The sequence below is a fragment of the Salvia hispanica genome, chromosome 2 (assembly GCF_029641045.1).
Source record: "Salvia hispanica isolate PSC_SH4W2 chromosome 2, Shi_PSC_v1, whole genome shotgun sequence".
In the NCBI taxonomy this organism is placed as follows: Eukaryota; Viridiplantae; Streptophyta; class Magnoliopsida; order Lamiales; family Lamiaceae; genus Salvia; species Salvia hispanica.
The window spans coordinates 9,627,754-9,655,454 of NC_142693.1; the positions used below are offsets into that span (position 1 = coordinate 9,627,754).

The 27,701-nt window shown below is 34.7% G+C and overlaps 3 protein-coding genes across 4 annotated transcripts; 1 reads left to right on the forward strand and 2 right to left on the reverse strand.

Moving 5' to 3' along the window:
- Positions 1-4,843: 4,843 nt before the first annotated feature.
- LOC148931535 (uncharacterized) lies at positions 4,844-5,411 on the reverse strand. The gene is made up of 2 exons (XM_089064821.1): positions 5,263-5,411; positions 4,844-5,186 (listed from the first exon to the last, which is right to left on the reverse strand). Exons 1-2 carry the CDS (start codon positions 5,409-5,411, stop codon positions 4,844-4,846), a joined length of 492 nt encoding a protein of 163 aa, XP_088920947.1.
- Positions 5,412-7,517: 2,106 nt separating this feature from the next.
- LOC125213697 (branched-chain-amino-acid aminotransferase-like protein 1) lies at positions 7,518-18,577 on the reverse strand. 2 transcript variants are annotated; one of them, XM_089064248.1, is made up of 20 exons: positions 18,406-18,575; positions 18,111-18,209; positions 17,731-17,802; positions 17,192-17,284; positions 16,775-16,912; positions 16,347-16,405; positions 13,951-14,053; positions 13,510-13,683; positions 13,176-13,276; positions 12,756-12,810; positions 12,518-12,604; positions 11,358-11,409; positions 11,041-11,126; positions 10,162-10,215; positions 9,678-9,761; positions 9,067-9,138; positions 8,911-8,991; positions 8,731-8,766; positions 7,994-8,139; positions 7,518-7,837 (listed from the first exon to the last, which is right to left on the reverse strand). In XM_089064248.1, exons 1-19 carry the CDS (start codon positions 18,502-18,504, stop codon positions 8,011-8,013), a joined length of 1,674 nt encoding a protein of 557 aa, XP_088920374.1. In that variant the 5' UTR covers positions 18,505-18,575; the 3' UTR covers positions 7,518-7,837; positions 7,994-8,010. The 2 variants fall into 2 exon arrangements, with proteins under 2 accessions (XP_088920374.1, XP_088920375.1); XM_089064249.1 differs by lacking the exon at positions 10,162-10,215 and having other exon boundaries at positions 18,406-18,577.
- A 4,206-nt stretch (positions 18,578-22,783) lies between these two features.
- AMS (basic helix-loop-helix (bHLH) DNA-binding superfamily protein) lies at positions 22,784-25,547 on the forward strand. Its single transcript, XM_048100618.2, has 8 exons — positions 22,784-22,930; positions 23,022-23,192; positions 23,432-23,513; positions 23,587-23,655; positions 23,731-24,162; positions 24,361-24,594; positions 24,677-24,853; positions 25,227-25,547. The coding sequence occupies exons 1-8, from the start codon at positions 22,836-22,838 to the stop codon at positions 25,392-25,394; spliced, it is 1,428 nt and encodes a 475-aa protein (XP_047956575.1). The 5' UTR covers positions 22,784-22,835; the 3' UTR covers positions 25,395-25,547.
- The last annotated feature ends 2,154 nt before the right edge of the window (positions 25,548-27,701 follow it).

The window sequence follows — 27,701 nt, forward strand, 5'->3', positions numbered from 1 at the left end:
CTCTCAAATTTTAATACAAGCATTAGCTGTTAATTATTTTAAAAGGATAATGATTTTATTATAGGGCAATTGATGGCTATTGTCATAAATTTTGAGTGAATTATGAATTTTTACACAATATTAAAATTTGATCCTTAAAATATTAATTTTACTACTATTTGTTCAGATTTCCCACAACTAATTATTCCGGCAAACCTGTTGCATCTTATGTGTTCTACTTACTACTTACATGGACATTATATGGCATCAGAATAATAGAAAGTAAAATTAAAAAGGAAAAAAATTATTCCCAAGGAAGATGACCCTTTTCTTAAACGGCACGAGAATTTATGCAACTTTATTTTATTATGAAGTGAAGAGAGTAAAGTAAGAGAGACAATAAAATAAAGAAAAATGTGTTTATATTTTTAGAAATGAGTGAGACAAACTAAAAAGGAAAGTGAGTCATCTTCAATGAGACAGAGTGAGTATAAAAAAGACCCATTGTGATTAACCCGAATGTCCCAATCTAATTGACCCAAAGGTCCCAATATGATTTCAGATCTAGGGCAAGACTATCACAGATCCTCTTTAATCATATGATTCATATAATTCCAACACTATATGTCAAATACATTCATTGCACCAATCACATATGCATATAATATTATACCATCAAATTATCCAATATACTACCTCTGTCCCATCAGAAAAGAAACATTTTCTTTTTTTTGTTGTCCCATTAAAAAATGAAACGTTTCCTAAAATAGAAACAATACTTATCTTTACTTTTCTTCTCTCTCTTTACTTTACTCTCTGCTCATTAACTCACAAAACAACATTGTATAAAATCTTATACTAGAAACCAAATGTTTCATATTAATTGGGACGGAGGGAGTAATGTATAAAACATACATATTGCACCAATCCAATATTCACTCTAATTCAATATATAGTAATCAATAACATAATATATGTAAAATAAAAAATGTGATTTATATATTCCTTAATCCTAACTCACAAATTTAGCCGAACTTCTTGTTCCACTCCTTTTGAATATTTTCCTTCTTATTTGGCATATCTCCTTTATATCAGCCGATATTTTCCTTCTTATTTGGCATATCTCCTTTATATCAGCCGAGAAAATATCTCTCTCCGGCTCCTCCTATTGTGTAACCTCCCCTCTTTTTTCGTCTTCTTTTCGTCTAACTATATAAATATATAGACAAGTTATCAAAGTCGGTTCTTTTTGCCAACTTTTAAATCATTTATATATCTTTTCTATTATATATACTTTGAGACTAATTTTAAATTCTTAAATATTTTGGAATTATCTTTAACAATGACACCTTATGCATGAAACGCATGTAAGGATTTTAATTTAAACACATAAACTATATATATTAAAACATGTCATATTTCCCAATTCTAGTAAAGCTAACGTGTAATCATATACACGCTTCGTGTACAAATATACTAGTGTTTATATTTCCATGCATGCACACCATTATATGTATTCATATATATCTACTTATGCTTATCTTTCATTGCTTATAGCATCATATTCAAAAGGGTTTTTGGCTTTTTAAACCAAAACCTTTTCCCGAATTCTGGTTTTTCCCATGAACTATGAGATTTGTTTTTAAAACCACGAACTTTCATTTCGTTAGGATTTTCCCAACCCGATCCGAATAACACATTTCTGGTAGAGAAGTTGTCGAAAAAATGACATAGACGCCAGATATATGACCCTGAAACGATGTCGTTTTACGACTCAATCACATTTAAACATTACCCAACTCACCTCAAATCGAATTCAACCAGCAAATTAAACCCTAAAATCGAATTCCGGCATCCTCGTTCATCCGCTCACTTCGAAATCAGACGTCTTCATTCTATATCAGGTAGGTGAGGAGGTTGCTTTTGGCAGTCCTCGTTTTGGGCGTGCCGGCTGCGGATGTCCTGGCAGTGGGCGACCTGACCGTTAATGACAAATAGGATTAAAATTGACACGTAGACAACCCGGGTTTCGCCGTTGACCCGCTAGGGGAAAATCCTAACAAAATGAAAGTTCGTGGTTTTAAAAACAAATCTCATAGTTCATGGGAAAAATCGGAATTCGGGGAAAGATTTTGGTTTAAAAAGCCATAAACCCTATCCAAAATTAAGACCAAATCTACATCCTTAGATTTTAAAATGAGTGGATGAGATTGAATCTTACGAATTTCATAAATAGTAGACAAAATATCAACAAAATGGTAATATCGTCATTATGTTATCATATGATCATTTTCGTGAGTGTTTTTTTATATCAACGTAGTGTATTACAAATATCAACAATATGACATAAGAATATCAACACTAGTACAAGAAAATATCAACACATATTTATTGAGATTTTTACATGGTTTTATTGAGATTTTATATAAAAAAAATATCAAATTTCATCATTCGAACGTCGTCGGAACATATGCAATTGAGATCTCGTTGGAATCCTTATAAAATTATCTTTACTTTGATATATTTTTTGTGAAAAAATAATTTAAATCGAGAGAGTTACGTAAATTTAAAGTTTTAAGATGATTTTAATGAGAGAGAATTGACATTAATACCCCTTATTTTTATTTAATAATTTTCTTAATTAAAATTATAATCCATGTGGCATTATTTCAACCACTAGATCTCCTAATCTAATGGCTAAGATTTAGTTTTAATTTGGGATTGCTAATTAGTTAGCAATTGATCACTCCCCTATCTAATTAAACCAGTTAACTAATAGTCTATATATGGGGATTGATCAATGGCTAACTAATTAATAATCCCAAACTAAGACTAAATCTTAGCCATTAGATTAGGAGATCTAGTGGTTGAAAGAATGTCACATGGATTATATTTTTAATTAAGAAAATTAATAAAATAAAATTAGAGGGTATTAATGTCAGTTCTCTCTCATTAAAATCATCTTAAAACTTTAAATTTATGTAACTCTCTCGATTTAAATTATTTTTTCGCAAAAAATATATCAAATTAAAGATAATTTTATAAGGATTCCAACGAGATCTCAATTGCTTATGTTCCGACGACGTTCGGATGATGAAATTTGATATTTTTTGTTTTAGTTTTCGTAAATGTTGATAACCAGATTTTTATCAACAAATAAATCAAAAAATCTCAATAAAATCATGTAAAAATCTCAATAAATATGTGTTGATATTTTTTTATACTAGTGTTGATATTCTTATGTCATATTGTTGATATTTGTAATACACTATGTTGATATAAAAAAACATTTACGAAAATTATCATATGATAACATAATGATGATATTACCCTTTTGTTGATATTTTGTCTACTATTTATTGAGATTCGTAAGATTTAATCTCATCCACTCATTTTTAAATCTAAAGATGAATATTTGGTCTTATTTTTGGATTAGGGTGCTATAAGCATTAGAATATGACCCGTCTATATATATATAATAGTCCATATTTTTGTTTTGTTCACATATAAATATATATAATAAATAACTTGAATACTACGTACAATTATTATATCAATTCTCCGTGATTGAATAAAACTATCTTCCATTATATCCGAAAAATATGTTTGTAATGCTAATAGCAATAGTAATATGTTGTTATAAAATTATATTTTCAGGCTAGGGATGTTCTTCCCCTTTTTTGAATTTTTTCTGCAAAATTCTATATCCACTATGCTAGCAGAAGAGCCATAACCAAGATTATACCTATTACTTTAAAATAAAACTAATTTCAAAACCATGTGCAAAATTCTATATCCATTATGTTAGCAGAAGAGCCATAACCAAGATTATACCTATTACTTTAAAATAAAACTAATTTCAAAACCATGTACTGATTTTATAAAATGCTAAGAATATCACATCTGATGACTAAAGCAAAGTCTAAAAATTTGGAACAACATTTAAACCATTGGAATATAATAAAAACACATTTTCCAACATTTAATACGACTTGAAAAGACAAAATTTATTTGGTTTCTTGGTTTATAGTGAAGAGATTTAGATTATATGCAATGGCCAGTTCCACATGATTAATTTCTTTGTCACGGGAACTCTATCCCAGGCAATTTTTGACTATGAAATCTTAGAATTCTTATTTCTCAGATACTTTGGTTCTAACAAAAGACCCTCAAAGAAATTTATAAAAACATCATAGCTTTATGAGATTGACACAAGATCCACAACACTAGAGATATCAACACTACCTCTTCTGTGGGACAAACTAAAAAGAAAAGTGTGCCCAGAGTATTTGTCCTAGCGACAAGGAGCTTAGACATTATTGTATGAGGTGCTGAGTTCGAGCCCTCTTGATATCATTTGTAATTTCCTCTTTTATATAGGAGATTATTTAAAAAAATAAAATAAAAAAACTGAAAAGGAAAGCATGACATCTTTTGTCGGAGACCCAAAGCTTCGTCTACTTCGTGCCGCCCGCCTCCAACCCCTCCTAGAATTTAGGGGACTCCTTCAGGACCAAAAAGGCATCCCAATATTGGAAAACCAGGTAAAGCCCGTTCTAGGAGAACTACCGGAACAACAATTCTTTCACGTCGTCCATACTTTGGCCGCTGGTCATTGAGCGGATGTTGTTCTCGTAGATGCAGCTAAATTTGGAGACGGTGGTCTTTATCCGGTCAAACATATCCTTCCTTAATACGGTTCCACAACCCTTCCTGTGTTTGATTACTCGGCATAACGGGGTCCTCCACGACAAAGACCCAACTCTTCGCAAGAGCAATGGACTCCTCCGGAATGTAGACCGTCCTCTTGGGTTGACTCGCAGCCTTTGACCAATGCCCAACGCGCTTGGAGCATACCAAAAGCTCACTCCACATCCTTTCGCGCAGCCGCTTGTCGTTTGGAAAAATAAGTCCTCTTCGGCTCAGTTGGGTAACTGATTATCTTCACAAAAACGGGCCAAGTGAGGTATATGTCATCTGCCAAGTAATACCTCATATGATACTGGTTGTCTTTGGCGTTGAAGTCGGCCAAGGGGCTTATTCCTTGGAATTGGTCGTTGAAGAGAGGCGAGGACTGCAGAACACTGAGGTCGTTGTTTGACCCGGACACATCGAAGTACGCATGCCAAATCCATTGTCGCTGGTCGGTAACGTCTTCCAGAGTGATGGTCAGGGGCATGCCTTTGAACCCGGTAGTAAACTGGCCTCTTCAAGCAGTCAGACAGTTCTTCCAATGACAATTCATACAATCTATGTTTCCCAGCATCCCGGAAAGTCGTGCACCCTCCCGCGCAAATCGAGCAGGAAATGGAATCTTGTGCGGTCGGCTTCCGCAGATAGGAGGGGCCGAAAATCTGGATCACGGGTTTACAATACTTCTTCAGACACTCGCGACCAGTCGTGTCAGCGACGTGAAGATACTCGCCGAACATGTTGGCAGCTCCTCCGCAGGCCAACTACCTAATTGCAGTCGTGCACTTCTGTAGCGGCGACAATCCGGGCTTGCTGGAACTCCGAGTAACGCGCAGGAATAGCTCTCCCTGCATTTTGAAATGCTGATGGAATATCGTTGGGCCCCAACGTGGCTCCTCGACAAACACTAATCCGCGTACAACCAGTCGTGAGCCGCGGAGTGGTCACGGGCGACCGATGATGCTGCCGGATTGGCCTAGGGACCACCTCCTGGTTCGATTCTCGACGGCGTTGGTCCACCCTTGCTATCACGCGTTGTATTACACGGTTTATTACTTCGTCGTCAGAGCTACCAGAAGCCATTGATATTTTCAAGAGAGAAAAATTATAGAAAATGTGAGAAGATTAAAGATGTTGGTGTGGGAAATGGAAAGAATGGGATGAAGTATTTATAGTAGAAAATATGGAATAAAGAAATTCAAAAAAAAAAAACGTATGGGCTGATCACTGCAATGGAAGGTTGATCGTCGGCCAAGGCCGATGCATCGGGCATATGACGTGAGGAGGGATGGGTCGTTCACCGGCTCGTCTCTTGCAATGGAGGGCCGATCTTAAGGCCTGGATATCGGCACTCCCTTTGCTATTGCTCTAAGGAATTACTTGTGTTTCAAATTACTCCACTTTTTATGTTGTACTTATGTCAGGAATTATTTGTCTTTGAAACGATTATGCTTTTTGTAAAGATGAAGCTTAATTATTAAGATGTTTCTCTTTCATCTAATATGTTGGGATTCAACTCATCACAAACATAAATTCTCCGTCCCATTAAAATAAGAACTTTAGAGACGGCATGAGTTTTAATTCAAAATTGGTAAAGTAAGAGAGACATAAAAAGAAAAGGTGATTGAAGTATTATTAGTGGGAAATAGGGTCCACCTTATAAGAGATAAAAGACTTGCCAAAAATAGGTAGGGGCTATTTTTGTGGGACAGAGTAAAATAGAAAAAGACGACTATTTTTTTGGGACGGATAGAAAACCATTACGGATGATCTTTAATAAAATAATACTCACTCCATCCCTCATTTGAAGTTCCCGGTTCGATTTGGCACAAATTTCAAGAAATGTGAAAGAAAGTGGTAGAAAAAATATAATGGAATGTAGATCCCCCTTTTATATACTTCACCCATCCCATAAAAATAGAGATAGTTGGAATCACACAAGTTTTGATGCATGATTGGTAAATTATAAAACTAGAAAGAAAATTTATTACTCCCTCCGTCCCATAAAAATAGATGCAATGGGTATGGCACGGGAATTAAGATAAAATTGGTAAAATAAGAGAGAAAGAGGAGAATTGTATGGTAAAGTAAGAGAGAGGAAGAGAATGGTAGTTAAAGTAGTGTTAGTGGATAGTGAGACCTACATTATTAAATTGATATAGATTTTCAAAATTGGAATGCACATATTTTTGTGGGACGGACGAAAATGAAAAGTGCACATATTTTTATAAGCTGGAGGGAGTACTATATATTAGTGGAGAATGAGACTCAACTCATTAGAATGTTAGTACAAAAATTTAGCCAAAAATGATATTCAAGAAACTACTAATTGATACTCCCTCTGTCCCACAATAATTATCACTCTTATTGTGGGCACGAATTTTAAGAAATGTAAAGAAAAGTTGGTTAGAAAAGTTAGTGAAATGTGAGGCCCACTTTTTTATATTGATTTTATAATAAAATGTGAGTGAAGTGAGTTAGTAGAATGTAGAAGTTACTTACCATTTATAGTAAAAGTAAAGTGTGACTATTATTGTGGAACGGAGGGCGTATGTAAAAGAATAAATCTACATCATCTATTTTCCATTCCACTAGTCTTAACTAGTTTTAAGTTATTGATTGAGGATCGATCTTAGGAGATCATAACCATGCATGCATATGTATAACAATACTTCAAAAATTTGTTGTGTTTCTTTTTCTCATTTCTTTATTATTTTTGACGAAACTGTCGAATTTAATTACAAGAGTTTCATGCAAGTTCTTTCATATAAATTTGAGCGTGAAGTGAGCAAAGACATATTGATAAGAAAACAGCAAAAGAAGCTAGGAAGGGAGAATAGGAGAAGTACAGAGAAAATGTCATGATGTTTAGAAAATGGACAAAAATATCCATTCCCACTGTTGCAATTCTAGAATGTTTCCATGCCAATAAATAGCTCAGTTAAATTGTATTTTTGCTTGGAGTGATTTTATTTGCAGTTATGCATTCCATATACTATTATTTTACTAAAATCGCAATTCCAGAATGCTAGTCTGCCTTACACACAATGTCAAACGAAGATTTGCACATTGTGAGTGGTGACCTTGCCAGCGCTGAACGAAGGTTTCCGCCCTTTTTATTCTTTGTAATAACTTCGTGTTAGCCAACTCAATTCCCCGCCGTGCCCTGAGAAGCATGGTCAACAAAAAAAAATATGCAACAGCAGATAGAGATTTAAGTCATAATATCTTACAATAAAATTCGATAGTTCAGTCAAATGATAATCTCCGTTTGAAGAATTAGGGATATCTAAATATAAAGGCGCTGTGAAGTAGAAGTTACCTCCTTGATATATAGTCTCAGTTATGTATATAACCCGGTATAGGCACTCCTGACTCTGAGCACAATTTTGTATACGCGTTTTGCAATCTTCGCGTCACAGGTCCCACCATACCATCTCCAACTGTACGTCCATCAACTTTAAGGACCTAATAAGGTTGAAGCAATGCATTAAGGGGGTGTCTGGCTAAACTTATTTAGAGAGGTTTCAAGAGCTTATAGGATGGAATGTCTTAAAAGCTTATAAATTGTGAAAGTGTTTTGATGAATAAGCTTATAAGCTAGTGGGATTAGTTAGAGAGAGAAAATGGAAGAGATGAAAATGAAAGTGCATGTGTTGAAAATAACAAATCATAGTAAATTATTTTTGTAGAAAGATTGTTCCTTGTAAGTACAAACAAATAAGTTAAGAGTTGAGGAAATCATTTTTATAAGCTTATAAGCTCTTTAAGTGATAATTTTGCCAGGCATTTTTCTAAAGGTTATAAGATCCTAAACAGCTTATACCAATGCCAGTGATACGCATCAAAAGTTGGAAAGCTACAAGTCCAGAAAACCATTAATTTTATAGAAGTCTAACTTTAAATATTACTGTACTTTATTTCCTTAGTATTTTGAGAGTTCAATAAATAAGTCCCTTCAGGTTTGAAGGCGATGTTGAATCTCAAAGAAGTGATAAGATGATCCAACATTAATCATGAGATATTGGAGAATAACATAATATATCACGAATAACTTACTGGACTGAGCTCTCCCATGGTTCCTGTTGTGAAGACCTGCAACAAAGCTGTCAACTTCAACATATTTGAATTACAAAAAATAAATTAAGTAGAAAACTTTAGGATGCAATGGCTGTAGGATCAGTCTCTTAATAATAAGTTCTTCCTGATTAAACTCTATATAGATTACAAAAAACTGACCTCATCTGCTGTATGGAACTCTGACAGACTGATACGCCGCTCAACCATAACTAAGTTTTCATTCACCGCAAGGTCTATAACCTACGGAGAAAGCTATCATAAAGCATATCACAGAAATATGTACAATTATTTGGAGCAGAATATTATGAATCTTACAGTAGCACGAGTTACACCAGGAAGACAATAATCACTGTAGGGAGTAGCTACACAGCCTTTCTTCACCAAAAACTGCAGTATGCCAATATCAGAAGATTCAAACATTTAATATTAACACTGGCATAAAAAGTTAAATTATAAAAAACAGGACCCCTCTAATCCACCCCAAACGCCCCTTGAATATTAAAAGATAGAATCATATAAAAACAACTTAAAGCCTAGATACTAAGAGAATAAATAAAACAATATAGTACATTTGAAAATTCACCAAATTTTCTCGTCTTACCTCTCAATCTCAATCTAGTAATATATTGCATTTGAAAATGGCAAACATATTATAGAAATGAATATTAACATTACAAATCGAATACTACAAGATTAAAAAAGAGAGACAAGAAAAAAATAAAAATAAAAAACAATTCATCAATCAAACTCTTTATAGTGGCATTCCTGGAAATAGATTTTGACAAGAATTAATATATATCTAGTTTGCAGCTTCAGCTTTCTCCACTTGATGAAACTTCAAAGAGCTCTAGCTTATCAATTGGAGAATCATGCAGCTGAAAGGGATGAGGGAGATTGTAGATTTTTGGTCAAGTGAATGAACTTACAATGTTTGTTGCATTTGTTTCTGATACATATCCATCTTTATCAAGCATGATGGCATCATCAGCATGTGCATTATTCCCTTCTATCTGCACAAGTTTAAAATATGCCAAGTGAAGCTAAAGACCAACTGGAATAGCATAATGTTAAACAGCCACCTGATATAAAAGATCCTGCTGTTTAGAAAGGAGTGACATTAATATTTAATCTACTATCTTGAACATGCCTACTTACATGCAGGCAAGTTATTTTGTATTAAGACCTTGCTTGTGGACATACTAAATAAGCGAGTGGTAAAGAAATTCAAACATAACATTCATCCGCCAAGGTATACCATGTTCAGTAGCCATCTCATCCAGATACTTAAGCTATAACAGAGGACATTGTTCAAATTTTACATCTTCAGCATGTCATAAAATTTGTAAGGTCGTAAATATTCTTTTGAGAACTGGCAGATACAAATTAACTCAATTTTGCACTATAACCGACCTTGGCAAGAATATTGTTAAGCAGATTGTTGTGGTGGATTTTTGAATCCAAATTCTGCAAAATAACAGTTGCTCATCAAAGCATTGTATTGTAGTATTTAGCTAAACACAAACATATAGTAATGACCATATCAAGGATAACTATTAGGTTTCATCTCTTGGAAAAACAGAGAACATTAAACATTCAAATGCCTAAATTAAACCACAAAATTAACATCATCAGATGACAGTTATAGTCAATAGTGATTTAGCAATCGTTAATCTCCTGATTTATGATTCAAGTGGAGTACTATGATTTCTGAGTTCATACAAGCTTTCTTATGTGAAATAACTGGAAAGTAGAATCATAACTCAATTCTAATACTCCCTCCGTCAGTCCGTCCCACTCAAGATGTCCACCTTTCCTTTTTAGTTTGTCCCACCCAAGATGTCCACTTTCTATATTAGGAAATAATCCCTCTCTCCTCTCTCATTAAAATATTCAATCACATTTTCCACTCTTCTTTATCATACAAACTACTCCACCTAAAATCTTGTGCCATTCAATAATGTGGACATCTTGAATGGGACAGAGGGAGTACCTAATAAGCAAAACTCTGGCAAGCATTTGCAGCTAATTAAGCAGCTCAGGTGATTATATTTAGGTTGAAAACCACATAGTATAAAATCTAACTAAAGTACCAATCTTGTTATTGGAGTCATGAAGTAATATCACAATAATTGGGATATCAATTTACACAATACATAATATTGTGTTGATACTCTTGTGTTGGATGATAAACTCAAGTGAAGAGCAGAAGAAAAGAACTATATGGAACTAACAACAAGCAATTATGTCAAATAAGAGAAATAGTGGGAACGTGTACAGCCAAGATCTTACATTGGGTGAATTGCGGCGTGTGGTAGCTGTCACCAAAACTATACCCTTTTCATTGTCATATACTGGTGGCTTCCATTCAGCAAGCACTGCAAAAGAAAAAAGATTGATACTGTCTTAATTTAAGGGTGATGTGTGATGTTTCGCATGCAGCAAAGCTACAGAGAATTATAGTATTAAAAAAATGACGGTGTTGCATACCAACAACTACAGGCACACATTTTTGGATATAAAATCTGAAGAAATAATATATAGCAGCCATACTCACATTTTAAGATTTCTAGCTTATTTAACATTGTTTTAAACACATTGCATCTTACCAATTAAAGTACATCCATACTTGTTGAAACTTGGGCTCATTCCAGAAGTGACCTACTAAATAGATAAAGGAATGATCAGGAAACCTTAAATATCAGCTGAAAAATTCCAACAAGAAAGTTGCTGATACATCAGCTGAAATCTGAAATAAGATATCAGGAAATATAAATGGTAATTATGGTAGAAGGGCAACCTTACACGAGATGCTTATTTGTCCAGGGATTGTGCACTCAAAATATTTGCATGTGAAAATTAGGTTGTGATTTTCTGTTTCTTTAGCGAGAAGTTTCACTTGCTTATTATACAGACAAGACAAAATTAACCCTCAGTTCAAATTATATTTAGTGCAACAAGCTATGAACCAGAAGTTTATGTACCACCACCGAGTCCCATAATCATCAATTCCAATATCCTCTTAGGATGTATCAGAAGATTCCATTTGCTAAAATGAATGTGAAGACTCATCTCCTCAACTAAAATAATGGTGTGAAGAAGCCTCCATTGAAGGGGAATAATACAAAACAACTTAGAAGTTTAGATGGATCACTCAACTTATTATGTTGCAATGACAGACACTTATGCTAAAGTTTGCTTATGTACTCATGTAAATGTGTATGAGAAACCTATCTTCCGCAATTGATCACCCAATAACCATTAATAACAGGTAACTTGGTCATAAGGTAAATAAGTTTTTTATATTCCTTGTCTGTCCAATAAAAGATCAATTACTTTGATTTTGGAAATGCATTTCCCTTTCAGTTATTTGTTCTTATGGATCCAAGGGATGAAAAATAAAGAAGTAGGGGACAGAGAATAAGAATATGCATCTCCATCCATACTGTTGTCAAAGAATTTAGAATTTTGCAAATTCAGATGCTTGTTGGCATAGTCTTTAAGCTTGATCATTTCTTATCAGAAAATTTCTATTCAAAAAAGTATTTAACCAGATCTAATAGTGACGTGGGCCTTCCTCTCAACAAGTCAAAATGTGTGTCCACTTCCAATAATTTTCTATTATACGATATTCAAACGAAATGAGAGAAATAAAGGTAAAATATTACTGCGACAAAGAAGTATTTCCCGCACATATCAGTTGAAATCTGAAATCATTAGAATTCATATCATTAAAAACAAACAAAAATAAATGGCTAGGTTGACAAACCTTCTTGCCACGAGTCAGAGTCAATCTGATATGCGCATCATTAAACATTTCATTTCTTATCAAAGTTTTGAAAATTGCTTCCTTCACCTGCAACAAGTTTCACATAGAACCAAGGCATTAATAGGTGATTCCAAGCCCTACACTCTATCAAAATAGGTTCCGTCTTATATAATCCCTGTAGCAAGTCAATATCTTCATTTGCGATGATTAAAGTAATGAATAAAGGACTTTGGCTAACCTGCTCACGAGTTGGTACATTGCTAAAAGCCAGCGCTTTCGCAGAATCAAACAACCTGGAGAAAGAGAACCAAATACATTGTCATACATAGCAGACACAGGCACACAAGTATATAATAAGCAAAACTCAAGAATAATTTAATAACCCTTCTGTGAAGAATTTTCCAAATCACAAGAGATCTTAAGAAGATGCCAATTTTTCTTGAATTAAAATTTTAAGAGTACAGCATTAGTTCATATTTAGAAAAATCAACTTAACTTGTTTGGGTGCACTACATGGACCTTGAATTCTACTAGTCTATATCAAAACCATCTCCAAAACCAAACCACCACTCATGAAATCATTATTAGATAAATTGGGTTCAACAACCACGCAAGAGAGACTAAGAGTATAACACTTCGTTATATCTTGTTTATTCACCTGTCTAAATGCTCCTCCAATTTGAATATTTTGCCGTTATAAATTCGAAGACCCTCCCAAACTCCATCTCCACCTTGGACAATTGAGTCAAATACTGAAACCTAAAGCATCCACAAGAAGGAAAAAGGATACTCATTAAGTGTTGCAATCTCTTTAGTGAGACAATTGCAGCAACAAATACGAATTTTGACTTCAGAGTAGAAAACAGAAAGCAACTCTGTTCATTTTAGACACATAAATAAATGAGATTTAGAAACAATGAGAGGGAATCTAGTAAATAATAATGGTAGAAAAGGTTAACAATATAAACCTCAAACATTAACAAATATCTTACTTTTGCACTTTCACGAGGCATAATCTGATCGCCAACCCAAACAAGCAACTTCTCATTCGTAGAAACAGGGAGTTCAGGTTGGGCACAGTTTGATGATCCCCTCACATAGCACCTAAGCGAGTTGTACAAAGGTAAACTTTGCTCCAGCAATTTGTACAAAGAGGATGGAAATGGCTGAAAGTAAATTGAGAGATAAAAAATTATTCCCTTTGAGATAGCAAACCATAAGTGTTCAATGATCCATTTTATGGATTCAGCATTTGTAACATATCAGTGCCTTTTACCAAAATGATGCCATAAACTTTGCAAAGTTATTTCAAATTGAAAATAATGTTCTAACTCCATTTATTTGTTCAAATATTGCTCATTGAGCATAAAATTTAGTAAAAGTGATAACCCATGCATAAAAAAGCAGACACATGCAGGTGCTCTATTACTTACAGAGGGATACTTTTTTGGTAGCTCAAAACCTGTTGATTTGTGTGTATTCTTATACCAATAGGGGGCCCACATGCCATCAAATGGTTTTGGTCCAGGTTCCCATCTAAAAGAAAAGTTCAAAGAGTCATGAACAGTGTGTTTGCAATTTGAGGAAAAACAAAGCAGTTTTAAAGGGATTTACAGTTACCAATGTAGTAATCTATGAAAGACTAAAGTCCAAATCTGGTCCTAAGTATACGCTCGTTTTATGATTTTTCTCCTTAACAATATATTTGGTACCTTCGTGTCGATAACTTATCGATTTGGTCCATATTATTGCCCGTTTTTGTCAGAACCGTAAAAAATTAATGGTCAACCCATTTTTTACTCAATTTATATACTAACCCGACTAATTAGGCACCAAAACATTATTAACTAATTATTTTATTTTTATATTTTAAAATGATTTTTTTAAAATCTAGTCATTTTCTCGCATTTGTATTTATTCCAATTTTAACAAGAAAATATTTCAAGGTACTCTTCACAAAATCCCCACTCCGGGCACTCTGAAACCAGAGATGGCACCCATCAAGCTTAAATGGAGGGTGTGTGTGAGGGAAAGGACTTCTCATTCCCCTCCCAGGAAGAGAAGATCTTCTCATGGTGGGCGAAAATCGGTGCATTTCAAACTAAACTTTGACTACACCAAAAATTGCAAGGAGTACGTCTTCTACGACAGTCCGCCTATCGCCACAGGCCTTCCCCATTGCAGTCACATTCTCGCCGGAACAGTCGAGGATATCGTAACACACTATCACTATCGGTCAGTGATGGGGCTTCCTGTGGAGCATGAAATTGATCAGAAATTGGGGATTAAGAGCAGAGAGGATGCGCTCAAAATGGAGATCCAGAATTACAATGAAAAGTGTCGCAGGATTGTGCAAGGGTATGTCAGCGAATAGTAGTAGATTGAGATGAGGTGAAGACGGGAAGGTGGATCGATTTTAAGAATGATTATAAAACTATGGATTTGAAATTCATGGGAGTGTGACTGTGTGGTGGTGAGAATGTGGGGAATTGATTGGTCAGGGGAGCGGACTACATTGTTTAAGGACTACAAGGGTTGAAGAAAATGGCAGATGATAGAATGAGAAACGAGAATAGGAGAAGACCGATTTCTTGTCTTAGTTTTGCAAAATATTTTCTGATGTTTTTATTTCTTTTTCATTAAACTGTCAAATTATTTTTGAGAAAATAATGATTCAATTTAGGCATGGATTAGTACACTGATTCGTCAAAAAAAGGATTACCCGTCAATTCTTTATGATTCCGTCAATATCGGGCAAAAAAAATGACCAAATCGATAAGTTAAGGACACGAAGGTACCAAACATAATCATCTCGACCAAAATCATAAAACAACCTTATGTTCAGGACAATAAATGGACTTTAGTCTCTATGAAATCAAAATACTTGTGCTCATTAGATCATGTCGTTATTGCTCTAGTTTAGCTGATCTGAGACATTTTGTCCCGGTGAACACTTGGAAATCAATATTGCCATTAGAATTAAAGGTCTACCAGTCCTCATGTCATCCTTTTAAGTGCAAATCATTCTATTATGATTGCATTATGGCAGACACCTAATTCACAATTTCCGTTCCATATTATATGAATTTAGGACATGTTCTTACTTCTTAAAATGGGTTGTTCAATAACCAAGCTTACTTTGAGTTCATCAGAGAGATGTTCTGCTCGTTGTCACTTGGTATATACTGATACATACTATAGATCTTAGTAGGCTACATTTGATACCTTTCAAAGATATAGCTATTAACATAACAAGACATAGATAGAGACTTTTTTTAACTTTTTCCTTACTTGATCGATTAGTGTCATTTAACTCCTTATGACTTTGTACAATTCAGCTGCAGTGCTTCAATGCTATACTTGGATAATTACCAGTCTTTACTAGTTACCTAAGGGTGGCATAGGAGCGCTAGTCAATCTTTCCTATTTATGAGACAGCTACAATCAAGATTTACAAATAAGTATATAACTAAACTAATAGATTATTAGTATTCTCTTGTTATAACCACATTATGCTAGTGGCTGAGCAAATAAGTCTTCAGCTTCGAAGTTTAAGATTCAAGGGAAGTACATGTAATCAACTCTGAGTCCTTAATCGAGAAAACAAAAAACAAATGAAACCTGCTAAGAACAGTTTCTTGACATATAGAAAGCCATTCAGACAAATCTAATATTCTATAAGATTTAATTGCCAGATCATTGCAAATCATGAAACTAATAAACAGGCAGAAATTCCTAAAATAGTGGAAACATTTTAGCAGACTCAATTGAAGAGGTCGCAAGCATGCCAGATCACAGTAAAAACACATTATCTATATTGCGTACTCACTTGAGCATAGCAGTTTGAAATGGAATACCAAGATCGCCACACAGACCACGCAATGTAGCCTACAAGAAGGAGACAGGAAAAATTACTCAGACAACATAAGTAAACATGAAACTGTCACTGAGTGTCTAGGTACAACAGCTACTGAATGAAGAACTTCAAATATGATGGAACCCTACATCATATAGAAGGGATGAAATTCCCTGGTTAAGATTCTTGGAATCATCTAGTGAAAAATTAAAAATATGAGAATAACTAAGAAGTAAGGATCCAGGGTTGATGTTTTATGCTTACATACAGTGCAAATTGTTTACATTAAGTTAGAGAATAGAAAAATATTTATAGTCCTGAATATACCCACTCAACTGTATGAGATATACAACAGTTAAGGAAACAGAGCAATAGTTTCTGAGTTATGAACTGCTCTAAACCTCAGGATCTTCTCGCAGCAAATCTGAATCGATGACAGGAGGGGTTTTTCCTTGATCACAGAGCTCATTGTAAATGGAGACCAGGCTACAATACCCCAGCACACCAAATGATGGGGGAGAAACCTTGTCGTAGGATGTCTGACACAAGAACATATCAAATGTCAAAAACAGAATGAAAGATCATTTAGATTCACAATGAAGAAGTTCTCCCACTAAGTGAAAGAGTTTAATCCATAAAATTTAAGCCTACGTAAATAGTTATATGGTTAGTTCTATGAAGAATTTCATAGGTAAATCATCCAATGGGAAAATTAGTAGTATAAAATACTGGAAAAAATAATTACTGTAAGACAATGAAGTGAAGCAGGTAGGTTCAAGTATACAAGTGATTATAGATGTATAGGAAAACTCATTTACCAACACGTCGAGGGGATTCCTGATCAGTATGCAGTGCTTTCCTCTCTTCATTAAGTCCGGTGTTAGGCCTGGCAGACGTTGACTAGCTATATGCTGAGAACAATAAAAATGAAGATAATAAATTTAACATAATCTTATTACAAAATCTGAATTCTTCCGGATCAGAACCATAATATCTAGAGATCCAGCCTAAACATCTTACATACAGGCCATGACAGATAACTAAAGATCGAAATCAAAGGTTCAAGGTTCACAGTTAAGGTACATATTTAAAGAAGGCCAGGAGATGTAAAAACCCAAAGACCCTCAGTTCCTTGAAAGAACGTGAGACAGCTTTCTACTAAGAATATATTTTTAACTGGATCATCTAATCTACATAGGTTAAGCAGTTTGAAAGGAATAGAATCACAAAAGTGTTGACTTACAAAAAATTTACGAGGACGGTCACAATAAAGGAGTGCCAGTTTCTCCTTCTAAAATAATGCAAAACAGAACATAGCACTTGTTGCAACAAAAGATTTAGAGTGATGGATAGTTACCTTACAGAATCTGTACGTCTTTTCTCCAGGAGCGAAAATGATTTCTTGTATAACCTTATTTCCATTCGACTCCTGCTCATCACAAAAAATAATTATACAAATGCTCTTTGTTCTTATCTCAATTTCTTTTGGGGGGAGGGGAGGGGAGGGATTGAAGGATAATCCTTCAAATAATCATAAATACAATATTGACAAGATCCCCTCTTGCAAACATCTCACTCAGTTTCCCTTCTGAATAAAAGTAATCATAAATAAGTATTCAAATTGAAACAAGCATCATTGTAGCCCTTCAGTTTCTCAAATGTCTATACTATCCTCACATCAAAAATCGTTTCACAACCGATCAAATGTATTGAGAGAGATGATAAGATCAAACTCACCAATTTTGACAGGAGTTCTTCTCTGTAAGGCCTTTGCTCTCCGGTTACTTGCAAATAGTTCGCATATAGAGGCTCGTCGAGAACTTCAGTGTCGTCTCTCTGGTGGAATTAAAAGGGCAAAAACAAATTTCATCACCAAAACAACGCATGCAATATGTGCATCTTCAATACAGATCAATAACTGAAGAAATCGGCAAAAAAAAATTGCACATTATTCCCAAATCCTCAATCCTAAATCTCCAGCAATACTGTAAAATCAGATAGAAAGGGGGAAAACTAAAACGAAAAATGGTACCTGAGCAAAAGAATACATAAGGCTTGTGCTGAGGGAGCGCGGTGAGGACCACAAGTGTATCACCTCTACTTCTTCAGTCACCATTTTCGACTCCACCATCTCAATCACACACTCACTCTCTAAAATCTTTTTACTGCAAATTTTGAAACTTTACTAGTCAACGAGGATATGATCTATGCAATCTTATCTTAATCCTCCAACCAATAGACGGCTGACACCGATCTTTAACTTAAATATGAAAATTCAAACAAGTGGTCGTCATGCATTAAACTTGGTTATTTTAATTAAAAAATGATTAGGACGACGTTACTGTGAGAATATTGAAACTGTTTGAGATTTTATGGTACTCTCATTAACGGTTGACTATTTTATTCTATTTTACGGTACTCTCATTAACTATTAACTAAATAAAATTATTCATAAATTCTGCATTCATAATACCTTTATGTTTGGCACGCGATATTGGAATTGAAATTTATGGAATTGAATTAGATTGTTCGGTAAAATGAAGTATTCGTTCCGTCCCACTATATAACACTTATATTTGATGTGAGATCTAATTATCATTAATGATAGAAGTGAAATAAAATTCTGACAAAATGTGACTCTTACTGTGGGACGGGAGGGTAATTAATAGTATAATATTGAATTTGAAGAATTTGTTAACACACACAATACAAACACTTCACGCAATACATACTCTACGCATGTTATACACAAAATACATACTCCCCCCGTCCCATTTTAGTAGTCCCGGTTGAGTTCGGCACGGGATATAAGAAATATATAGGAAAGTTGGTGAAAAAAGATAGTGGAATGTGAGTCCTACTTTTATATATTAGTTTTATAATACAATGTGAGTGGAAAAAGGTGAGTGGAATGTGGGCCTATTACCAACTATGGAATATTCTAACCGGAACTCCTATAGTGGGACACCCAAAAGTAGTAAACCGAGACTGCTAAAGTGGGACGAAGGGAGTATTACATACACACTATAAACAAAATACACACACTGGCACACTATATACAAAATACACACATTCCACACACTATACACAAAATGTGTGAACTGTGTGAAAAATATGCATAGTGAAAAGTGTGTAGTGTGTGAAACGTGTGTAGTGTGTTTGAAATGTGTGAAGTGTGTGTAGCTAATATGCTCGGATTTTTTGCACTATTTTAATGTCATTATCTGGTCCATTTTGAGTGTCAAAGTTGCATTACATGTCCTTTATTTGCATATTTTATCTATTTTTGTATTTTAACGTGTTTTGTGAGAAATGTGCAAAATAGAGCATAAAAAGATAGCAAAAAGTCGAAGATGGAAATCTGAAGTATTCAAGTCAGCCATTGACCTCTGGCAGCCATCGACTGTTGTCCTGTAGCGGTCCGCTTTAAAAAATTAGAGCTAAAAAGAACACACCCGGCGACCGCTGGGTTGTGCGCAGCGACCGCTCTGTTAGATCCAGTAGCTACGGAATACTTTGCAGCGACCGCTGATCGAGATACATAAGCTACGGGATGATTTGCAATGACCGCTGGACAACGTGCAGCAGTCCACTGGAAAACACGGCGCACATATTTGTCCTAATTTCTCTCTAAGACTTGCCATACTAGAAGAATGATTTACCATATTAGAAAAATTCGGCCATTAAGCTATAAATACCCCCTCAAGCTTTAACAAAAAGGGAGTCTTTTTCTACATAATTTCCAGAGTACATTCTTGAAGTTCCTTCCATTGTTCATCAAGATCCAAGCCGTTTGGAGTGTGGATTCAAGAGAAGATCGAGGCTACTGCATTCAACCTTTGGGTTTTATTATTTTAGTTCTCATGTTTTCATTGTTTTCCCTACAAACTATGTGTTTAACTTATTCCATTATATGTAACTAAACTCATAGAATTCTAGGGATGTGGTAGTAACGACATTGGTTGTACAGTTACTATTTATTTAACATCCATTTTGTTCATTACTTCACTTCTATTCTAAGTGATGGATAATTGCTTCACGTTTGAGTGACATATTTTTGATGATTTATTGGCTTGCAACGAAATCATGTGAGGAGGTTTGCGAGTTAGAAGAGCGAGAAGATCAAGAGTCTTATGTTCTTTTGGGAGTTACAAATCTAGGGATTGACGCCCCTGGTGTCTGTAATCTACTTTGTGCCGCATGGGCAATATTTATGTAACTCGTTCTAGTAAAGTATGTACTGTGCTAGGGTGTTATAGTTGAAACTTGTATAACCATAACTATGAAAGCACATCACTGGAATTCTCTATGATATTTACTTGCAATTGTTCTTTATTTTCGTTGTTTTTACATTTTTTTACTTTAAAAAATCCATAAATCTTTGTTCTTCCAGATAGTAGAAAAAGCTTAGTAGGCCTTTGTTTGATATCCGGTACTGACCTTTAGCTATACTATATATACTATGTATACTTGCATGTTTATTTAGTGCTAATAAATAGTGCATCAGTAGTAAGTGAAGTATGTGTATTGTATGAAGTATGTGAAGTATGTGTACTGTGTGAAGTATGTGAAGTGCGTGTAGTGTGTGATGTGCGTGTGTGTGTATGAAGTGTTTGTAGTGTGTGAAGTGTTTGTAGTATGTATGAAATGTGTAGTGTGTGAAATGTGTGTAGTATGTGAAGTGTATGTAGTGTGTGTATTGTGTGGAACGTGTGTATTATGCAAAGTGCATGTAGTGTGTGAAATCTATGTAGTGTATATGAAATGTGTGTATTGTGCAAAGTGTATGTAATGTGTAAATGTGTATAGTGTGTTTGAAATGTGTGAAGTGTGTATAGTATGCGTAGTGTGTGAAGTGCGTGTAGTGTGTGAAGTGTTCGTAGTGTGTGAAGTGTGTGTAGTGTGTGTGAAGGTGAAGGGTCTATAATGTGTGAATATGCTATAACTGTGGGAGAAAGGCCACATAGCTGGGGATTGTCGGTCGGAGGATAAGCCACTAGAAGGTCATGTTATGATAACCGGTGGAGCATTGTCTTATGATGAAGAACGGGAAATGGAAGCACTAGTTTCTCTAAGTGACAGAGAATTGGAGTCTCAAGGATCAGCAACTAAAGAAGAAGAAGAAGATTCTGTGCCACAAAGTATCTAGATTTAGAATTGAATTACAATTCCAATTGTTATCAATTTCACAATTTGAATTCCATATCAAAAGTACAAATAAGTACCTGGATATACTTTACACACACACCAACAAACACTCACAAACACACACACACACACATTTACAGTCACACACATACATACAAAGTTACACACAGATACAATTACACACACAAACAAACACACACACACATACACACACAAACATACACACACAGTTACACACATACTCACACAAAGTTATACACACATACTCACACATAGTTACACATACATACACACAGTTACACCACACACACGTTCACATACCCACATACAGTCACACACAGTTACACAGACACACATGCACACACTTAGACACACAGTCACACACACACACATAGTTACACACTTAACACACAGACACATACTTACACACACACACAACATACACACACAGAGCGCACACACACGACACATACTACACACTTACGTGAGTGTGTGCATAATTTCTATAAATTCAATTTTTTTTTATCATTTTTATCAAACAAAGGATTTTGAATAGAATTCTAGTTCCAAATTCGTGTATCGAATGGATATTTTTGCAAAAGATTAAAAAAAAGATCGAGAGAGGAAAGAAGAAGTGTGTATGATTGTGGATTTAGTTATGAATTTGGTTCATGCAAAAGGCACTGCCGTGTTTATAGGAAAAATGGATAACACACACTTCCATCAACATTAAAAAAATTGTGCCTGACCCGGTTACTGTGATTATCCTTACAACATTAAAACAAAGTCTTTTCTTAGAGAAAATGATGCTTTAAACTGTTTAAAGATTCCTCTTGCAACAGAAGAAAAAAATGTGATTCGATACATGATGACTTGATATTTTATTGTCTTGAGTACCACTTCAAATTTGTTGCATTTTGTTTATATCAATTTCATTTGCTAGTGCTTTTAGCACGCTAGCGCACATAATTACTTTTAGCATCTAAAATACAAAAATTTGTTTGTATTGGATTATTAATAATTTATTTAAACTTCAAATGGTGACTCATGATAATATAAAAATTTCTATTATTGTTACAAATAATATTAAAATAATGAATTAAAAGCAATCCAAGATTTGTTTTAATACTATATAGCAACGGTTACAAATATGAACACTGCCACTAATCATATTTAAATCCAACAAATTCTCTACCTGTTTTAAAAGCTACCCCTCATGCATGCTTCGTTGCTGACCTACCAAAATATTACCACTAATAATTAGGCATATTAGTTACTTCATATACATATTGGTTTGTAGTGAAGAGGAAGAAAATGCTAGTTCAAAGCTTTATAGAGAGGCTTAGGCCCCTTGTGGGGATCAAGGGCTGGGATTACATCGTGTTATGGAAGCTTAGCGATGATAACAGGTTACAAAATTAATTAATTAACCTAAGTCCAAACCATGTAGCTCTTAATTATTGTATGATCACTTTGTTTTTCACTGTTTGGGTTTTGAAGGTCGATTGAGTTGAAGGATTGCTGCTGCGCTGGACGGGATAACAACGCGCACGAGCTTGGCTTCGATGTTTCTTCTAGCCCTCCTTGTAGAGATGTGATGTATCCTCATCCAAGGGTCAAGTCCTGTGATTTACTGGACCTCATTCCTTCATCCATGGTCCTTGATTCTGGGTAAGTATCTAACTAGTTGGCCTTTTTTCTGATCGGTTGGACCAGCCTTCTATCAAACTGGCCAAATTTAAAGCCTCATTCTTTTTTTTCAGTTTTCGTCGAGATATACTACAGAGTCAGTTAAATTTAGCTAATTGTTTCAACTCTATCTGATATTGTTATAGTATTTTATTTTTCTTTCATTTTCCAACAAATAGATTCAGTCCTAGATATTAATTGATGTTGTAATACATTTGTAGAGTGCATGCACAAACCTTGTGCTCAAACCAACCTAGTTGGCTCAATTACTCACACAGCACAGATTCAAGCCTCTCATCACAAGTAGGTTCAATTTTGAAGATTTCACTTTTTTTTCTTTAACATGTAATGTTATGATCCATTTTTCTAACTGTAGGAAGCAATTGGAACTCGAGTTTTGATCCCGTTGTCCGTGGGACTAGTGGAGCTATTCGTGGCTGATGAGGTTAGCAATAGTGTTGAACTTGAAAACATGATAGTTATGATTAGAGATTAGAGAGTAACATATGGTGATGTGTAGGTGGCTGAAGACAAAGGGGTGATGGATCTGATCCGGGTGCAGTGCAGCATTGCGTTGGAGCAGCAGACAATGAGCAACTCGGGGACAACGGATTCCTTCTCCTCAGCCCTCTTCCAGCAGCAGATGTCATCACCTGACTTGCCTAATGACATCTCCATTGACAGGATCCAGCTCTCCGACAGCATGTTCCTCGAAGGGGACCATTGCATCTTCACCCCATCGATGGAGAACGCGTTCCAGGAGGCGAGCAGAGGGACCAAGTGGGTGGAGGAGGACAACAGATCTGATGATTCGGACGAGGATGATCCCAAGTACAGGAGGAGGAGTGGGAAGGGGCCCCAGTCGAAGAATCTGGAGGCCGAGAGGAAGAGGAGGAAGAAGCTAAATGACAGGCTTTACGCCCTACGTGCACTGGTGCCTAACATCTCCAAGGTAAGTAAGGCCTAACTAATCACTACCAAGGCCGGGGACACGTGTAATTAGTTATATATATTATCTAAGGATGTATTCGGATTCATACCCTAAATATATGCAAAACACAAACACTTGTCAGTCCATTGGATCTTGTGATCTAACGGTTAAATTAATGTCACTGTGTCATCTAATAATATAGATATACTTGTGATGCAGTTAGACAGAGCTTCGATCCTAGGGGATGCGATTGAGTATGTGAAGGAGCTGCAGAAGCAGGCGGACGACCTGAAGCTGGAGCTGGAGCAGCAGTCAGACGATGATCACGATGAGAGTGCAAAGAAGACAGTGGAGGAAGGCTCGTTCCCACAGATTCAGAAACGCGGTCCTAAGCGTGAGCAGGAGAGCCTCTCCACTGGCTATCATACAAACAAGAGTGATCAGCAGATGGAGGTATAATACTCAGATATTCATTACTAGTAGGTTTTTATAAATTACTACATATTGTTTGGTGATTGAAGATGAATTTGTGCAGCCTCAAGTGGAGGTGTACCAAGTGGATGGGAAGGAGTTCTTTGTCAAGGTTTTTTGTGAACATAAATGTGGTGGCTTTGTGAGATTGATAGAGGCCTTGTATGCAATGGGACTCGAAGTAGACAATGTCAACACAACGAGGCACACTTGCTTGGCTTCCACCATATTTAAAGTTGAGGTAAAATATACTCCCTCCGTCCCAGATAATTCGACCCAGTATTCCATTTCGGGCCATCCCACATAATTTGTCCCATTTCACTTTTATCATTTTTGGTAGTGGACCTGATATTCCATTAACTCATTCCTACTCACATTTTATTATAAAACTAATACTTTAAAAGTAAGATCCACATCCCACCAACTTTTTCAACTCACTTTCCATTAGATTTCTTAAAACCCGTGCCGGGTCAAAGTGCCCCAAATTATCTGGGACGGAGGGAGTACTAAATAAATTCAACAATTTCTACCGCTAACTCTTCTATCTTTGAGTTATCTGGTCTAAAATGATCTAAAATGTATGTTCTTATCATGTTTTACCTTATCTATCTTAGAGGAAGAATGAGGAGACTGTGGAAGCTGATGATGTGAAAGAGTCATTGTTGGAGCTTACGAGGAATCCGTGGCCGAATAACGGTGCAGATATGGAATCGGAAACGGGGAACGACATGGATGCTATGAATCACTACTGCCACATGAATTCTCGACATCATCTACATTGATTTACTCTCACCCAAAGCTAGTAAAAACACACACACACACACACACAGTCATAGAATAAAGAGATTATTCCTTACTTTATGCATGGAAAGCGTTGATGGATTTGTTGTTAGCCACATGCCTTATACTAATATGAAATCACCTTCAATCGATTAGCGTTGTTTTTTAGAGGAACAAAATCGGGATTTCGAATTTTCTGTTAAGTCTTGCTATTTTTTTTCTCAAACATAATTATTTCGGAAACTTCAACATATTAAACAATTTTCAGACGAAAGCAACTTAAAAATTCAATTCCCCCATACTCCATGTACAGTTTACACTATTGAGTTATTTTGTTTGCTTTTCAAAAATTTCTAATTTATCCAGTATTTTAAAAACATCTTTCACTATTTCGTATCCATCATTTTAACTCTAAAAACCAATAAAATTTATATACCAACAGTACCCCATGATAATATTTGTATCTCTTATTTGAGTGAATTTAAAAATGAGAAATGATAAAATTCTTTTTTCTAGAAAATGATTAAAAATAAAGAAGGATTTAAATGGAGAGAATTTTCTCACCCTTCATATTTCACAAATGAGAATGCGGAAAATATCAGATCGGATTCATATGATCCAAAAATATAAAAAGAGAATTAAAGAAATGAAATCAACTTTTCATAGATTGATTCTTCAAACTATACAAACATGAAATTCTCGTTGTTTATACAAAAACTTACGAGCTAAGAAAGCAAGTAACATATCTAACTAACTTTCTAACTAACACTTCATTCCTATCTAGAAGTTGACGAGGCATCTACTCAGCAGCTGCCTAGACGCTGACGCAGCATGCATGACAAACGATGCCACCTTATTCTTCAACTTCCATCTTTACTTCTCTCAAATGCTCAAGCTGCATGAACATATCTTCATCATCTTTCACAGAGAAATTATAAAATTCCTTTTTTCTAGAAAATGATGGAAAAGAAAGAAGGATTTAAATGAAGAGATTTTCTCGTCCTTCATATGTCATGGATAAATTTACAACTTATCAACACTTTACATGCAAACTTTACTAGTATATTATAGTACTACCAAACTTGAAATAATTAGTTTAGATGAAAATATCATAATTTTATTTATTTACTTATGTGGAAGTCAATCATGCAAATATCTAAAACTATATAAAATGGCCTTATTTTAAAATATATATAATTTATGGGATGAATTTCAATATTTATAAAATATGTTATAACATATGTAGAGAATGAAGGTTTGAAAAAACAGTTCATTCATTTGCTTCTATTTTATAATATTATTACACAATTCATAATGATATTTATGGATATTTAATATTGTCATTGATTGGTGGAATAATTAATTGGTTTCACTACCCAAAAGACATGCAGAGATGTGTGTAATAGTTTGTCATAATAATTTTGTAAAAGATTAGTAATCCTCATCTAAAATTTATAAATTTTTAAATTCATTCGCATAAATTAGAAAATAATTTAACCTTTCATTCTCTGCAATGATTATGACATGGAACTATAAAATTCATGGAACTATAAAATTCATAATTTCAAAAATAAACATATCGATCGTAAAAGCATATATACTATTTTTAATATGCACAAAAATTGCACCTAGCTTATGATTAAACAAAATCTAATACTTCCATAGAGATTGTCTCTGGAAATAGAAGAAAAGAAAATACAAATATTAAGTTCTATCTTAGTATAAGAAATAATGCGTTTCCCCTATAAAGTCTTGACCTTGACCCCATCAATCAATGAAATTAAATATTCAGTTTTTTAACGTTCTTTTTTTCATATTAATAGGTTTGATTGTAGGAAGTTAATTAATTTTATTGCTATTATAAGTGGAAGAAGCAAAAGTTTTTGAAAGAGACTTCTATTTTGCTACTATAAATATAAGGTATTTGATATCTTATAATGCACACGTTTCTATCTTTTTCTCATTATATTCTTTGCTGAATTTTTTGCAGAGAATTGATTCGATTTTAGGTGTCCTCTTGACTCTCCATCGATATTGATTTAATATGAGGTAAGTTTTCTATGTGATGATTTTTATTGTGTATTAATAATACTTGTTAACATTCTCAATTCTTCACATTTAATTTTATTACTTTAATATTATCTAAATTATTTAGTTATTTTTATATTATTTATTGAATGCCTATCTTTTAAATTTGTTGTTATTACGTGTGTTTTACATAACAAAATAGTTACAAGTTAATTTGGTCTAGCATTGATTTAAAACCTATTTATTTACATTATAGAATATTTATATAGAAAGTAGTTCCT